Source organism: Mastacembelus armatus, chromosome 9 (genome assembly GCF_900324485.2).
Source record: "Mastacembelus armatus chromosome 9, fMasArm1.2, whole genome shotgun sequence".
Taxonomy (NCBI): domain Eukaryota; kingdom Metazoa; phylum Chordata; class Actinopteri; order Synbranchiformes; family Mastacembelidae; genus Mastacembelus; species Mastacembelus armatus.
In genome coordinates, this window is record NC_046641.1 from 22041539 (window position 1) to 22059181 (window position 17643).

Sequence of the window (17643 nt, forward strand, 5' to 3'; positions counted from 1 at the left end):
TAGGAGGAAGTCTATGGAATATACCATTTATCCGTATATATAACATAATAAAAAATATAAATAGCCTTTACTATGAGTCTCATTTGAGAAATTTGTTTACCTTTTGACACGGTTACTCTCATGGACTACAAACACAAACCGGAAGTAGTTAAAAGTGGTGCTTTGTGTGGAGAACGGAGCTGAGTGTGATCAGAGACTGTGCAAACGGCATGAGAGCAGCAGAAGTAGGTCCCAGCACCAACTGACATTTGGTCAAAAATATATAAGAATAAAAAAAACATTTTTCAAAGCTACAGCTCGAGCTGCAGGTAGGCACAATTTCCATCGTGGTTATGATTTATGGGAACTCATCATTGTTGCAGACCTGCTCATATCATGTGCTATGTGTCCTAGTTTGACAGCCTTTGCTCAACAAACTGGTTTGGGTGCAGGTCACATACAGCTCCTGCCCCCACTGGTTTGGTACCTTAAGTCATGCTGAAGGATTTTATAAATAAGCCTGTGGATTTCCTTTAGGAACATGCAAGAATCGAGGTGTTAGGCTGCTTTTGTCCAGACAAAGGCCTGATGTGGTCTATAAAGTCATTACAGGTCGTATAATTTCACAGCAGTGCTGAAGCAGAACTGTAATCATTGACTTTGGCAGGAAAAAGGAGTATTCCTGCTGGCAGCATTTTAAATATGTGGATTTGGGTTTTGGACTTTTGGTTGAGCAGAAAGTTTAATGTGACACCAAACAAACATATGACTTTGCATTCACTTCAACAGATGAGGCTTCCTATTCGCTCATTTGGCATCTTCAGACGTCTACTCGCTCAGAAACAAACAATACGCCCACAGAGGCGAGGCTTGGGTGGTGCGGCGATGCGTCTGGTGCAGTTTCATCGGCATGGAGACGAAGGAGGCATCAGGGTGGGAGTGGAGCAGGACTCTGGGCTCGGTGTGGTGGATCTGAAGGCGTTTGACTCCTCCATGCCCTCCACAGTGAGAGAGCTGCTGGAGCTGGGAGACAAAGGTCTGGAGTGTGCACAGAGGTATCAAACACCAATTTGTAAGCTGAAATTAATCATTCACCAATTCTATTGATTAGTTATAAGTAATTCATTAGAACAACGTTTGGTTTGGCAGGAAGGCTGAAATGCATCTGGACCAAAATTGGCAAACACCTACGACTGCAGGCTGCGGTTTAATAATTTATTATAGTTTCATTAGTGACTGTGCAAAACCTAACATGCTCAAATGTAGTGAGGAAAATTACAGTACATGTGAAACGTTAACAGTAATAGTTGGTTTCAATACATAATGTTTCTGCAGTTATAAATATATAAGTACTATGGTTTCACACTTTCTAATAAGTCATCAGGTTTTATATGTTAGTATGACACCAATAAATGATCTTGGGTTTCTCAGTTTGTAACAAGCCATTAGAAAAAGTTACTATTACAAATGTTTTCAATCCACAATCCATCCAGTCTGCAGCTGCAAATCTTAATAAGCCTGTGTTTACATGGATTTTGGTCCAGATGTCCCACAGTCATTGTCCAGACGTTACGCAGTGAAACATATATATATGTTCAGTTTTGACTCTCTATTATTTCATAATCATTTGCTTCTTTGTAAATTATCCTCATCCGTCATCACCACCATCCCTAATTCATGTTTTTCTCCAAATCATTGTCTTCCTGCTCCTAAACAACAACAACATAATAAATCATCTTAATGAGCACAATAATCTTCTTAAGTTATCAGGTTTGTTTTTCCTCAAATTAATCTCTAAAACAACAACCTTCTGGTCTATTCATTTCTGTCTCTGCATCTCCAGTCTTTTTCAAAATAATGATCTTCTTTCATCATCATCTTAAAACGTCACCACCCAAACAAGAACAAGCTGTTTTTATCCAACTATCTTGATGAATTCTTTCTAATCGTCTTCTTCATCTTCCTCCTCAGAGCCTTAGCGTCCGGTCAGTGCATGGTGCAGCGATCAGACATCCAGCTGCTGTCACCTGTGTTGGCCCCGGAGAAGGTTGTGTGTGTGGGTATGAACTACCGCGATCACTGCCTGGAGCAGAATGCCCCGATCCCCAAAGAGCCGAACATCTTCAGCAAGTTCCCCAGTGCCATCACTGGCCCATACGCTGACATCACTCTGCCCTCTGAGAGCCAGGTCGAGCTTTTTTAAAAAGCACACTGATTGTTTTGAGTGTATTTATGACACACACAAAAATAGCCCTGGTGCTTTTTTATCCTGTATTTGCTTAACGTTCTGTTTTTGTCCGACTGAAGGAGGTGGACTGGGAGGTGGAGCTGGCCTTTGTGATTGGACGAAGAGGAAAACACATCAAGGTGAGTGTCACATCTCCGACGCTTTAATGAAGCATCTATTCAGGCTCCATTTCCACTGGTGTTGCTGTTCAGGAGGAAGACGCTCTCTCATACGTGGCCGGGTTCACTGTGGCCAATGACGTCAGTGCGCGTGACTGGCAGATGACGCGCAACGGGAAGCAGTGGCTGCTGGGAAAGACGTTTGACAGCTTCTGTCCTCTCGGCCCTGCTTTAGTAACCACCAACGCTGTGAAAGGTGAGAGGGAGCGACATACCACAGAGTGGAGAGGAGCAAGACGGGGGAATTACAGACAATCTGGTGAATCCCACAATTATCTGTGTTTTGTACGTCAGCAGCATCGCTGAGTGGACAGGCTGCAATTCTGTGAAAAGTGTGGTTGCAGCAGTAGAGTAGCCAAACCTGTATTACAAGTAAATAGTGGCCAACATGGATTTTTAAGGGTCAAAACATTGTCGCACACCATGAGTGATGTATTGTCATGTAGTGACAGTGTTCTGTATTAAGTCCACGTCACAAACAGTGAACAGTTTCATTAACGGTGCTGTTTATTTGTATCAGATCCTCACAACCTGAACATTCGCTGCCTGGTTAATGGAGAGACAGTCCAGAGCAGCAACACAGATCAGATGATCTTCAAGACTGCAGCACTGGTGGCCTGGGTCTCAAAGTAGGTCCACTCACTGTCACTGCTCATGATCTTGGTGTCTGAACATGTGAACTTAACAGAGACTTTGCCTGTTTTAAGTACAGATTTACATAAATCTGAACTTTTACGTTTTTCAGCTGCATGAGCTAAAGCTGAGTGTGCAGTTTCCATTTAAGAAATTATGCAAATTGTGTCAGAAATGAATCCACAAAAGGGCACTGTGCGTGCAAATGGCTTGCACTCATCACAGATTCAAAGTTGAAATTACATGCTTCAGCTAAGCCTTACCCACAGCGGCTGGCACCCCTTTTGCCCTAAAGCTCCCGGAGCAACTGGAGCGTTACCTGATCTGATTAGAGAAAAGCCTCTCCCTCACTTGCCTGACTTACTGATGACAATGCGTGTGCTGTTCTGTAATAATGGCAGCTCTGGGCTCTTTCACAGGATCTCTGCATGCACTTAAAAAAAATTACTGTCACACACGCTTGTCTAATGGCATCACATGATCCGAAGAGTCCTCATTTGTTGATTAACACTATTAAGATGCACAGTAAGTCAGTGGACTAGTTGCTATTATATGGCGCATGTCTGTTGCTGACCTGAATGTTTTTCATCTGTCAGGTTTGTGACATTAACTCCAGGAGATGTGTTCCTGACAGGCACTCCTCCAGGTGTGGGGGTGTTCAGAAAGCCGCCCGTGTTCCTCAAGGTCAGTTCAAGCATGACACTGAAAAAAGTAAAAACTGCACAGCTACGTTGACCATGTTCCTGAGTACGGAGCTCCGGTTTTACTCTCCCTTTGTCCAAAAGAATTTAATAGCTGCACAGCACAAAACAAAAAGGATGACACAGTATTTTAGTAGAATGGGTACCTGTTGCGGTTTAAAAGAAGCAAAACTATATTTCATTGACGTGTTTAACTGATTTTCATTTCAGAAAGGAGACGTGGTGGAGTGCCAGATAGACCAATTAGGCTCTATAATCAACAAAGTGGTATAAACAGAGACAAACTTCAGCAATTCATAAAGGTTTGTCAGCTGTTAAATGAAATGCGTTGATGATCAGTTGCTTCACACTGTAACATGTAATTTGCAGAAAAGTTATTTTTTCCCTAAAAGAATGTGAGAATAAAGGAAAACATGGTTTTGCAAAATGAAACACTATAATTACATGACTCAACATGGTGCTTGTAGATCGTCCTCGGGTACTGCGTCACAGTCAACAGCTGTAAAAAATACCCTCTTATCAGCAACCACCCAGTCAAACTGTTAACCCCCCTCACTTTTTCAATATGTAAGAATCATATTTAATATTCAGGATGACAAATTGTTTACAACACTTTTCTAACTTAGAAGATTCAAGCAGCCACTTTCTCACAAAAAGCAGATTATCAGTGATGGGAAGAATTTTATTAAACTAAAAATATGCAGTGTTTATTCATTTGTCTCTGGTATTCAGATTTGTTTTGATCTGGGCTTTGATTCCTGTACCTGCTTCCTTCATTTTCTTTATGAAAAAACACTGAAATAATTTTTTTTTCCTTAAAAAGATGGCTTTAGAGAAATTGCAGTACTGACTTTCTAACAGTTTGCAGTTTGTGTGTAACAGACTGGGAGCAATTGAGGGTTCAAAGTCAAGGACACGTGAATAAACTGGACATCAAACCAATCGGCGCTTATAAACACACTAGTTTATTAGGTACAGCTAGCTAAAACTAAAGTCCAACACAGTCTTGTACTTTTTTACTGTAATGAAAGTGATAATGTTCAGATTTTGTTCAAACTGTTCCAGTTTGGTGCTTATAGAAAACTGGCTTATAGACGTCTATAAAACTGGCTTAGAGAAAACTGACTTATAGACTTCTAGAAAACTGGCTTATAGAAAACTGAGTTATAGACTTCTAGAAAACTGGCTTATAGACTTATAGAAAACTGGCTTATAGAAAACTGACTTATAGAAAATAGGCTTATAGACTTCTAGAAAACTGGCTTATAGACTTATAGAAAACTGACTTATAGAAAACTGACTTATAGACTTCTAGAAAACTGACTTATAGACTTATAGAAAACTGACTTATAGACTTATAGAAAACTGGCTTATAGAAAACTGAGTTATAGACTTCTAGAAAACTGACTTATAGACTTCTAGAAAACTGACTTATAGAAACCTGAGTTATAGACTTCTAGAAAACTGGCTTATAGAAAACTGGCTTATAGAAAACTGACTTATAGAAAACTGGCTTATAGAAAACTGACTTATAGACTTATAGAAAACTGACTTATAGAAAACTGAGTTATAGACTTCTAGAAAACTGGCTTATAGACTTATAGAAAACTGGCTTATAGAAAACTGACTTATAGAAAACTGGCTTATAGACTTACAGAAAACCTATAGAAAACTGACTTATAGATTTATAGAAAACTGCATTAATTTTAACTAGGTCTGTGTAATACTCTGGCAGCCACATGTATGTATGAGTGCAATACAGAGTCCAGCCCATATTGTTTGCTAGTGATGTATGTTAGCTGGTGATTTTTTGATGCATTACTTTTTCTTAGGCTGTCCTGTGAGTAGTCCCAAGACCTTCACAGTACCTGCAGGTTAACACTGGGTGGCAGTAGAGGTTCACAGGCAATGCGAGCTAAACTGCAGGTTTGGTTTGTAATTGATTTCGGAGTAGTGGGGGGAAAAAAACGCAAGGGACTTGACCACAAACTTAGCAGTAAACTCCAAAATTGAAACAAGAAAACTCTTTGTCCTGCACAGATTTTGTGTCTCTGTCTCAAAAAGGGCTGGGACATTCAGCAGGAGAGCAACTTGGATTATTTGGAGGAAATTACCTCTTTTTTGTACAAACTGGAATAACATACTAAGGCAAAATACCATAGTTTGTGTACATGAAATCTCCTCTGCCTATGTTGAAGAAAATGTGTTTATTGTCATCATGAATATTATTTTATAACTTGAATTGTGCGAACTAGAAAAAATAATCAGAACTAAAACATTTTCACATGTAAGAAACTGAACTTTTACATAAACATGGTTGAAACAACAGCAGCATCATCCTACAGTGAGTCCTCACAAACTGATTACGGGGACTTCATAATCCTCGTCTCCTGCGGTTTTATGCTAATGCTATTACTAAAGATAAACTTAAAATCAATGTCTCATCACTGAAAAATCAAAATGTAATTAACCTAAAGGCACGAGCGTCCCGGCTCAGCATGCATCTTTTTTGAACAAGTTCCTCCGACACTAAAAGAGGATGAGGTCACACAACAAAACAAAAAAACTGTGCCAAGGCACTGAGTCATGCTGCTCAGTTAAAGACATTAATTGAAGACGTATTGTGAGATGAAGCGGTGCAGTTTTTGTCTATTTCCTGACAACTGAAACAAAGGAGTGATACCCAGGAAGATGCCTCCCTCCCCACGCTCCTCAGAAAGGACCTGAAGTGAAAATAAACAGCTCTGTCAGGACACTCGCAACATTACGCTTTTTTATACAGCATGATAACATTTATTTGGACGTGAGTGCTCAAGCTTTTCTTATCTTTAGTGTTTTTGTTTTTTTTTTTGCACAAGGCCAAAAAAGTAATAAGAAAGATTTAAAAAAAAAAAGAAAAACAAACCTAAGGATGCTACATAAATAACATTAAACCACCTTATTCCCACAGCAAGGTCTGAAATAATAAACTGACAGAGCCAAACAACTTTTGTTTTACAGTTACATAATCACTAAAAGCACATTTCCCCTTTGATTTAAAACTGTAGCTCTTAAAAACCAATCCATCTTGATATCATGGAGTGGAATTAGCTGTCAAATCTGAAAGACAAGATAACGACTATTTCTGACTGATAACCTCGATAAGAAATTTAATAATTGCCTCATGGGATCTTTGCAGATATATAGGTCAATGATGCTCTATTTTTAAAGGCAGTGACTCTCAACACACAGACTGGTAGCAGAGAATGACGTGTGCAGACTCCATCTACTTTACTAAGTTGTAATTCAAGAGTGGTGAACTGGCATTGACTCATTTATACATATATACATGAAAAGACTGCATCACAGTTACAATATAACATGCAGTTTTCTCAGTTTTTTCTGACCACACAAGTTTTTTTCTCCTGCTCTTCTCAGTTTGTAAGTTCAGTAAGGTTGCCTTTCTCTGTTTCATTATTTTGGTTGTTTGCAGAGTTGGTGCAGATGGTGATAACAGATGCTCTTATTTCTATCTGCAAGATAAAGCATTTGCTGCTTTCCTTCTTGCATTGTATGAAAAAACAGTTTTCACAAAGTTGAAAATTGCAGCAACTTGATAATTCATCACAATAAACATGAAGACTTGATTTGGTCTTATCAAAGTTTCCATTTAGTCCCTAGTTCATTATGTCAAATGGAGTGTTTTCATATCATGTCACCTCAAACCGCATATGAGGAAAAGAGAAAATAAGTTGTTTTAAACCAACAAAACCCAACAGATTATTTCCTTTTCCTTTCCTATCTTAGCAAAGCTGAAGAGCACATGCACATCAAAACTGTACACAAGTGCCCCACTGATCCCAGTTCTGTCCGCACTACACTTTTCACATTTCTATTTTTTAAATCACTTGTGTGACTGACTGACATACAAAATCAGGCTGAGTTTCTTTATTGTTGCGATAAATCAGGTTGAATTCCTGTTCTGCTGAGGTCATGGTTCATGAGTATTGTTGAAAAACGCTGACATCAAGTGACAGATTATTAGAGATTTGAGTTGTATTCAGGCTCACCTGGGAACAGAACGTTGGAACTAAAGTTTTGGGGAGTTAAGACTGCACCTTAACTTTCAGTCCTGAGTCAAGCTTTAATCCTTAGCAGACAGATTTAGAGACCGACCCCCCCCCCCACCACACACACGCGCACACACACACAGAGGCTGTCACTCACCCCCAGGTCTATTAGTGTTCTAACTGCAGTGTGTGCAGCCTCCTCTGAGCAGCTCTCTGTGAGATAAGGCACATAGGCACACATGAATCAAAAGAACAGACAGATATCCAATATAGAAAAACCAGGTCGGCATAACAGAACAAAGCCATTACCAGTGGGACTGAAGGAATTTTTATACTGTGTATTATTGAAGAGTGTCATCTGGGTAGTTTCTATTTGTCTTATGTGTTTTTTGGTAAAGAAGAAGAACAGAGCATGAGATGTGAGTGGGAGACCTGCTTGGTGTTTCTCCTCTGGTCTCTGCTGATTTGTTACAGCACACAATGAATCAGCGGGAAAAGGCAAGGTGACAAGCCTTTAAAGTTACGACACAAAGGATAGAAGACTTTTGTGTGTGTGTGTGTGTGTGTGTGTGTGTGTATTTGTCAGGCTGAGCTCACCGTAGTGCTGTTTCTTCTCATTTGCTGTGTCACACAGATGAGCATGTATCTGAGCCACAAACTCTGCATCTGCAGCAGGACAGACATGAAGCTGAAAGCATTTATTCCACTCAAAGGACAGCGAGGACAGACTACAAAGTTATTATATGGTGCCTTCATGGTTCAGTGACACACTATACTGTATTTATGGCTGGAAAGTCGTTCGACAGGTCACTGCAAATGGCTTAAGGTGCAACATAAATATTGGAGACATGTAGACTACGTTCAGTATTCATGTGGCATACACTTATGTGCCATTACTGCTTTTATTGCTTTTTAATTTGCTTTAAAAAGAACAATGTTTTTAATTAATTTCAAATAAAATCTTTAATAATTACAAAGTAAGCTTCATAATGAAAACCTCATTTAGTGTTAACACAATCACTGCTCCATATACTGTATCCTACACATACCTGGCAGAGGTGTGTTTATGAGGTCCAGTCCCTTGGTAGTCCAGCAGAGTGTCCTCAGATGTCCAGCTAGCATACTGCAGAGGTAGAACAGCATCTCTGGACACTGACTTGGCTGGCTAATCTAGAAAAGCAGAAACAGAAGTGGGAGTTATCAAACATGCCAAAAGTGAGGAAGGGGAAAACCAGGAGTGAAAGTGTGTTCTCCCCTAGAATGAGCACAAAGTGTTAAAACAATACTCAGCTGCAGGATGCAAAAGTAAAATACAAAGGGCGAATCCTCTGGAGCTTGTAAACCAGTTAGGGCAGTGCACTTTGAGGTAGGCGTCTCAGGTTCAAGTAGCAGTGCTGGAAGCATGTTTTATATTTTGTTTTGTGGAATAAAATACAAACGGACATAAACTAAAACCTGTAAGCAAGTCTGCACTGCCACTGTGCCACACGTATCTTAATAAGCCACTAAGTACAGGATGTATATATGCCTGCACCAGACACCAAGACAAATTCCTAGTACTGTAAAGCATTCTTTGCTGCACCTGGCAATAAAACCGATTCTGATGTTACAGCAGGAGATCTGGCTTCCTTGAGTGACGTGAAGATGTGATATATTATCTGTATTAGGGATTTACAAAATAACTGAAACACATATATAAAAATGAAGTACACTGTTAAATAAGACTAGGACCACTGTACGCCTTCTGAACTTCAGTCCTCATCAAAAGGTTTCATATGAGTCCTGAATTAAATCTAGTGGATACAGTACATGGCCAAAAGAATTTGGACAAACACCAGTTACTGAAACAACCCCAATCAATAGTAACACCTGCATACTGACTGCAAATAGGTGATGTTTAAACCCTCCCATGGTGATGAACTCTTTAAATGATTAACAATTCAGAATAGGAGACATGAGCATCAGAGGAAACATTACGATATGATTTGATAAGATGGGGTCGAAATGCTGCCTGTCTAAATAGAATTCAGTCACAATGTGGAGGTTTCTCTTTTCACCTGGGTGTGTAATTCAAAAACAATCACCCTTGATATTCTGCTATTACATTTGCCTGTCTGCAGGGATTTATTCCTTTCTGCCACAAAGTGACATCATGCACTGACATGGCATAATAAGGCCTGACTCACAGCCGGCATTCAAATTAAACCCAAAGGTGTTTGATGAGGTGCTCTGGTCAGGGCTCTGTGCCATTCAAGTTCACCAATCTCAGAAAACCATTACTTTATATACTTCGTTTTATGCAAAGGGGGATTATTATCGTAAAGTAAAAAAAAAAACACTTTATGAATGGTTTAACTGTGCATGGGATAGACCTTTTTTTAAATTTTTTTTAAGGATGCTACTTACACTGTATTTTGCAAAACTGTGCTTAAAAATATATGAAATAAAATGTAATTTCTTTCAGCCTGACATTTTGAATGGAACTCATCCAATTTTTCAATGAGCAACTGCTGTTCAGCCATTGACACCAATGCAATCAGTGTTTAAACAATCATTATGTGAACATGTAGCACAAAAAGCACAATTACAAAGCAGGATTTTAAAATCAAAGCAGCAGTGAGAAAAAATAAAGCAACGGAACAATTATTGCATATGCATATGCTGTATAAACACATTAAAACAAAAAGGGCATTACACAAACTATGAACAAGGCTGGAGAGGATGCTTGGTAAAATATTGAAACGGAAAAAACGCTCTGAGCATGGTAGTCAGAGCGTTAAAATCAACACAATTTTAGAGATAAATTGAACAAAGTGGCTAAAAAACCTCATGGTAAGATGAAAACACTGATACGCTGGTCGATATTAGCTTGCCAGATGGATCTATATCAGTGTATATGTTGCTCAATAAGTTACAAGAAATGCCAGTAAAGAAACGCCAAGAAATCTGAGGCTGTTTAGAAACAACAAATAAAACAAGAAAATGCAAGTTTTAGATGCAAATAAATAAAATGCTGCTTTTAAAATTCAGTAATATTGTTTGTTATTGTCTAAACTTTCAGCCAGACCAGGCTTCTTCTTGAGAATTAGTCACTATGGATGATTACCCCTCATTACTGCCAGCGTGCTTTGTAAAATCACCTGTAGAGAATTTATACAGGCTGAGTGATACCAAGTAGAAGAGGAGGAGGTAAAAGTACATTGTCCATTGTTTGATATGGAGATGTTCTCGGGCCTCACTCGGCACATGAGCTCAAGGCAGCAGAGCAGAGGCGTTAGTAGAAGAAGAGTGGGAGCACTGGATGGAGAAAGTTAAAAGATTAGTACCGGAAAGCTAGGTAAACACTGGCCAGGCTCTTCCTTAGCAGACAAGAAAGAAGAAGAAAAGAATTTTATACCAACACGGAGGAGGAATTGTTTTTAAAGAACTTATTTGGATGTATTCTGTATGTTTTTACTCCAGCTAGGTATAATGTATCTTAAATTTTCTAATAAAAACTTTATCTCAGGTACATACTGAAGGCGGACAGTGTGCACATCCTCACACCAAGGCAAAACTGTTTATGATGCAGTCATTTTTCACGGTGTTTGGAATAAAAAAATCCTGTATACATAAAAAAGGCTCCAGAATATGGAGGTCCCTGGATATGAAAAAACACCCTTTCTTGGCTGTGGCCGAAGAGGCACAGATGGTTGTCTTACAATCGCACGGTTAGTGGTTCAATCCCCAGCTCCTACTGTCCTTATGCTTTGCCCTTAACCAAGTTTTTCTCATTTGTGTGCCCATATGCTTGACCCAAACTGTCCCTGTGCTCACAAAGCCCCTTGGCAGAGCGTAACAGAGAAAGAAGCTGCGGATGTGAAGGGAGGTCATTTCCTGGCAGCAGAGTAGCAGAGAGGATGCAGACTTACGTGCAGACTATATAAACACATCTCATTGCAAGTGGACATATGTGATACACAACATGTGACTGTAAATGTTGCATGTCCTTTCCTTAACTGCCCCTTTAGGATCTTAAACTGACATAAACACATATTATAAACTATAGAGACAGAAAATGTTTTCTGATGTAAGAACTGCACTCAGATCTGTTGAATGCACAATGTAAATACAGTGTTTTGGTGAGAAACACTGAGCCAAACAACATTACTTTTACATTTAGCAGTTAAAAAGCCAGTTATTTCCCTTTAGCGCAACATTAAATGAAAATGGGCCATTCATTTCATTACATTTTGATATGCTGAAAATCTCCAATGAGATCTAGCCAAACCGGTTCTACCCTGTATTATCAGCTGTTCTGTGAAAGTGCAATTGTGCTTAGATTGTTGCTCTTCCTCAGTGCAGTTCAAGCGTGACATATACTGTCATGATTCTGTCATCTCAAAGTCAGCTCGTACTTTGCATAACTAATGTACATGCACTTCAAGCACAGTTTGATCCTCTTGAAAATTACTTTTGTTAAAAAACAAAAAACAAAACATACAACAGTGAAGCTTTTAGCGTTTAAAACTGTCAGACTAGTAATTGGCATTCGAGATATGAGACATCTATGTACTATAGGAGCTTTTGTAATGGAGATTTGGTTACTTCAAAGTTCTTTTTCATGTGCTGTTTCTGGTATTTTTATACATGCCCCGTAGCCAAGCGACAAAGGGTATTTTCTTTTGTAGGCTGGTCCAGCATGAAGCATTTTTCCCTTGATACAACCTCTAGTGCATCTCTAAGGTATGGAAAGAATCATAATCAGAAGTGCTTTATTGCCAAGTAAATTCACATTACAAGGAATTTGCTTTGGTCTAAGGTGCATTAACATAATATATATAAAACATTTGTGAAGGGAAACCAGAAGGAGCAAGAAGTGCTCTTCTGTACCTTGTAGAAACGCAGGTCCTGCTCTTCACAATCAGAGTCGCTGTGACAGGGGTCATCGCTGGTAGACCAGGTCAGAGCACCATCCTTCTTCCAGAAATCACAGACGGGAACATCCCTGGGAACCTGCATAAGATGGAGGGTAGAACGGAAAACAGCACCTAGAACTGTGTGTGACTGACCTACAGTAATTTAATCTTTGTTGAATATATATAAAAAACCTTCGTTCACACTAAATGTCTAGATGAAGAAAAGAGTACACCGGAAACTTATTATCTCACTGTGGCTTCAGGTTTATTCATTATTTGCTTTCCTGTGATTTTCTTCACTAAGTTTATATTATTGTCAGTTCTCAGTTTTTTTTTTATGGACTTGTTTTGTTCTTGTTATTTTGCTTCAGTTTTTCACCTTAACTGTTCAACAGACAGAAACAAGTTCTAGCACTGATATATCACCTCCTTGAACTTTTGAGCAAACAGCTGGTTACACATCCAGGAGTCGTGGAGCAACACTGTTTCTGTCACCTGGTGAATTTAAGTCCAGTGTTCAATCTCCTTCAGCTCAGTTCTTTCCTCCACCAACCCCTGAGGGAAATGTCTGGCTCTTTAACTGCTAACTACTCCATCATGTTCACCAGATAGTTACTACTCATGTCTGTTGTTTCGTCCTGAACAGACAGGATGCAGTCCATTTTTAGAACTTTACAATGAAATAGTGCCTAAATACATACACTCAATGGGCACTTTATTAGTTACAGTTGTATAGTCAAATGCCAATGTCCAGTACAACTGCTCACACTTAACAAAGCTCATAATCTTTGGTTATACAGTAGAAGTGAATTGTTTTAAAATGACTTGTACTGGATTGTATCAGATTGTATGGGTGTACCTATTAAAGTGCACCATGTCTGTAAATTATACGCAGACCAGTTCTTCTATATTTTCGAGTGATTAGTTTCACCTGAAGCAATAAAACAGTACTGTTTTAAATCGTCCTGTATTTGACACTATAACTTTTAGAAAAACAAAGTTTATTCCTTACTTCTTCCATGATCAGGATCCCACAGCACACCAGACTGTCAATGGCGTCCAGAGCAAAACAATGTGACGACTGACAGGGCTGGAGACAGAGAAAGGTTAAGCTCAATAATGAAGCAAGGTCAGAGGCACAAACAGCTTCAACCCATCAGATATCTAAGACGTGCAGTGGTAGACAGCTGACAAAGAGCATAAGGTATGTAAAAGAAATGTAGCAGAGATCAGAGGAGAAGAATGAGATGTGCCTGGCAGGGGGATGAGAACAGGAGCGATATTTTTTGGTGAGCAATAGAGTGTGAAACATAGCTGCAAGCAGAAGAGACAAGAAAAAGCAGCTGCTGAAATGAAAGGTGGGCAAACAGAGAAAGGAATAGCATCTCTGGCTCAGATTCGGAGCCCTTGAAGTCAGCTTGATGGAGCACGTATACAGCCACACAGATACACAGACACACACAATTCAAACCCTCTCTCTGCCTGAGATAGAGGCAGCAGAGCAGGATGAATGGCTGGTCAGCTCCATTAAATATCCATTGAATGAGACACACCGGATATGTGTGTGTATATGTGTGTGTATATGCGTGTGTGTGTGTGCGTGTGTGTGTGTGTGAGATATGTATTCCGACTCACTGGCATGTAGCCCGGAGGCAGGAGATGGCAGAGCTGCAGGACTCTCTCAGTCAGCATGGACTGGCAGAGCACCACATCAAACTCCATGTCACCTTTGACTCTCTCTCCATCTACACCGTCACTCCTCACCCTGCTGCTGACACCACTGGCGGCCACCTCACACAGCATGGCTGACACAGCACACGCTAAGAACAAAAACAGACAAACATTTGAACATCTTCCATTCTTATCTATACACACACACACACACACACTGTGGGAAAACTGGTGATTAGCATTACAGGTTTGGGGCTGCAAATTAGCCAAGTATCTCAAAATCTCAGTTTGGATAAAATATGTTTGACACCGGACACAGCCTTTGTGTGATCTAGGATTTGCACAATTTACACAAATAATAGGTCTTTATTTATACTTTTTATCCCTATTATCCTCCTCTAATGTACTGCTGGGAAAATCCTGACACCCACACAGTTCACATCCCGTAACACAGCTTCCTCCACACTCCATTTTGTCATAAAATCAAACCTGGAAGATGAACACTAAACACACGCCATTAAGGAGACTGGGGTAGATTAGACTCTAATGTCCTCAAATTAGCGTTTATTACAGAGCCAATGCATTCACCACAACAATGCAGGAAAAATCATCACTATAGCAGATTTAACTTATTTTTACCACTAAGCACCCATTTATTAATCTACTACACAGAGCCTTTCAGCAGTACACAGTCCACTGCTCACCAGCTTCACTTCCTATACAACCAAAACAAGTCATGCAGGATGATGAGTCATGCAGGAACAGAGATTTTACCACACAGTGGAAGTAGCTTCATTTACTTCAAAACAATATATTATTTTCACCTCCACCAATAAGGGTAAAGTAAGAATAGCTATAGCTTCACCCAGTTCGCCTGCTCGCATGATAACTAGAAACAGAACAACTCACACGTGAGCACAGTTTCATCAACAGATAACTGTAAGATGATGTAAGATGACTACTGCATATTTGACATATGTCTTATGCTATATACCCAACTCACAGAGAAGAACAAAGCTGTAAATTATCTACATTACTGGATCATCTTAAGGCAATTCAGTCATGGTTGTCTAACTGAAACAGCAACAACAACAACAAAAAAACAAACAAAACAATGTTCAAGTAAAAATGTTCAAGTACCAGTTAGTATTACTTAGAAAAGTAATCCTTAGAAAAGAGAAATGACACTAGATAGTTGTATATATGAAAGCAATGATGCCCATTTGACCTTTTCATATAGCTCACAGTGGTGGGTGTGATTTGCTGTTCTTTCAAATGGCATTCAGCTGTTTAGGAGCAGCTGGAGCAAAAATATATCGCCATAATCCACTGTAGGCAGTAAAGCAGATCGGCTGAAGAAGACAAATAAGTTCTGTTCCTCTGTGGTGCTTTGTAAGAACTTTTAAAGTTCATACTCTTGTGAAATGCATGCATTTCTTCTCTCTGAAGTTTAAAAAAAACTTTGAATTAATGAAAAGACCCAACACACTGTAGCGAGGACAAGTCTCTTGGCTTGGGGTGTTCAAGTATGGTCTAATCATATCATTCTGCTGCATTTCTTCATCAGTCTCTACGCATCACCCATATTGAAACTAAGTTTAGAAGAAAACAAAAACTACTGACAGAAGAAAGAGATCAAACCATCTTAAGAAAAAAAGTCTGCTGTTGCATGTACAGCACCCTTACACTACTTGATGCTTGATATTCCATAAACATTAAGAAGATTAAGTTCTGATACTGAAAAATGTCATGTTTCAAATTCATATTGACATGCCAAGAATCAGAGCCACTGCCAAGGCCACCCACGAAAAATAAGGTGCCCACAGAACACAGGGTCTCAAGATGATATTTAAGCTTAAGTTTTGATACACACAGCTACACAAAATACACACATGCAAAGTCACTTACCACCAACAGCTTCCAATATGAAGGTGTGTGTGACAATCTGGGCTTGGTGGTAGAGGTGAAGTGTTGCAGCAAGAGTAGGACGAGGCAGAATAAGTGGGTCTTTCCTAGAAGAAGGAAGATATGGACCAAATAGATTAAGGCTAGCATAGCATTGGTGTGTACAGATTATCAGTGTTGTCTTTCCAACCTAGATGGCACTGCAGCTATGATGAGATGAGGGGCGAGCAGGTAGAGGGAACTGTGGACAACATCTGCTAAAGATCCCCAAAAGCCAACGTCTCTGTTCCTGAACAAGAGTTCCTCTGTGAGCCAAAACACATCACGACACAGGACAGATACACTCATACCCTGCGGAGTAGAAGTATGGAAAGTTTAGCTCCAAAACCAGACAAGAGCATTTACCATCTGGTGACATTAGTTAGAGACTGGTGGCTATGACTCAGAAAAACACTGTCACACTAATAAACTAGTATGAAAACCAATTCCATTTATAAGCCTCTTGGAGCATTGATGGAGCATTAGAGGGGCAGGGGCAGATTTTAAAGGGGAATTGTTCAGTAAACATGGGGATGTTGCAAATACCTTGCGGTGTCTATACAGCAAAAGACTGGACACAATACTGGTGGACATCACAGCCATACAGGAGGTAACAGCTAGAATGAGAGCACACACACACACACACACACACACACACACACACACACACACACACACACAGATAATGCACCACAATTTGCATAACATTAAAACAGCTTATAAAAATTAATTTAGGATTCAGCAGGGGGACATAATCCTGGACCTACAGAAGATGAGGTGGAGGATGATGGCGATACTGAGGTCTCTCTCTGGATGAGCTGGCTCTTTAAGTTCAGAGGTATAATAAGAGGAAGGAAGGAGCCATGACATCCTCCTCAGCCCAAACACACTGTTAGTTTCACTGTTAGACGGAAAGTGAGATAAAAAGAGAAGAATTTCAAGATAAATTTCCAGTAATGTTATTTCAGATTCTCCCAACTAACCCATACTTAGTATTCCAATGAAATCATACCCAATTTCTCATACACACTGGTATTCTGTGGTTGTTTTTATTGTTAGGGGTGGAATCTGCCAGGTAATCCAGTACAATTTACAATACAACTCACTCTCTTTACACTGTATTAGAACTGTATCACATTAAAAGCATTTAACTGGTGAAACATGATATAAAGTACATTTTATTGTGAAACAGACACAGGAAGTTCACTGCATTAGTTACTGCAGCTGTTAATGATGTAGAGATGCCCGAAATAACTCAAAACTGCTCACATGCTGATAACAATCCAATCCAACTATCTCTCTCTTCAAATCTTTTTCACTCTGGCTGCATTTTTAGCTTCCCGATCTCTCAGAAGAATTAAA

General features: G+C 39.6%; 2 protein-coding genes across 8 annotated transcripts in view; one reads left to right on the forward strand and one right to left on the reverse strand.

Annotated features, from left to right (window-relative positions):
- Positions 1-10160, forward strand: fahd2a (fumarylacetoacetate hydrolase domain containing 2A). Of its 7 annotated transcripts, XM_026322547.1 has the most exons (9): positions 3-224; positions 769-1034; positions 1951-2167; positions 2287-2346; positions 2419-2644; positions 2906-3014; positions 3615-3702; positions 3930-4021; positions 8403-8523. In XM_026322547.1, the coding sequence occupies exons 1-8, from the start codon at positions 210-212 to the stop codon at positions 3990-3992; spliced, it is 1044 nt and encodes a 347-aa protein (XP_026178332.1). In that variant the 5' UTR covers positions 3-209; the 3' UTR covers positions 3993-4021; positions 8403-8523. The 7 variants fall into 7 exon arrangements, with proteins under 7 accessions (XP_026178327.1, XP_026178328.1, XP_026178332.1 ...); XM_026322542.2 differs by lacking the exon at positions 3930-4021 and having other exon boundaries at positions 1-224; positions 8403-10160; XM_026322543.2 differs by lacking the exon at positions 3930-4021 and having other exon boundaries at positions 2-308; positions 8403-10160.
- The window catches only part of gpat2 (glycerol-3-phosphate acyltransferase 2, mitochondrial), a 23204-nt gene continuing 11886 nt past the window's right edge, over positions 6326-17643 (reverse strand). The window contains exons 12-22 of the mRNA XM_026322541.2: positions 17049-17176; positions 16828-16898; positions 16433-16593; positions 16246-16349; positions 14302-14486; positions 13679-13756; positions 12641-12763; positions 8818-8938; positions 8366-8434; positions 7926-7981; positions 6326-6442 (exon numbers count right to left, since the gene is read on the reverse strand). Coding sequence (XP_026178326.1) covers positions 6326-6442; positions 7926-7981; positions 8366-8434; positions 8818-8938; positions 12641-12763; positions 13679-13756; positions 14302-14486; positions 16246-16349; positions 16433-16593; positions 16828-16898; positions 17049-17176 — 1213 coding nt within the window. The remainder of the gene's footprint in view (positions 6443-7925; positions 7982-8365; positions 8435-8817; positions 8939-12640; positions 12764-13678; positions 13757-14301; positions 14487-16245; positions 16350-16432; positions 16594-16827; positions 16899-17048; positions 17177-17643) is intronic.

What these genes read in the sequence shown, in the direction of transcription:
- fahd2a (XM_026322542.2), top strand. An exon ending in GGGGAATTACAGACAATCTG is followed by an intron (nt 2,645 to 2,905) that starts GTGAATCCCACA and finishes TATTTGTATCAG; the next exon opens with ATCCTCACAACCTGAACATT. An exon ending in AGCCGCCCGTGTTCCTCAAG is followed by an intron (nt 3,703 to 8,402) that starts GTCAGTTCAAGC and finishes TGTGTCACACAG; the next exon opens with ATGAGCATGTATCTGAGCCA.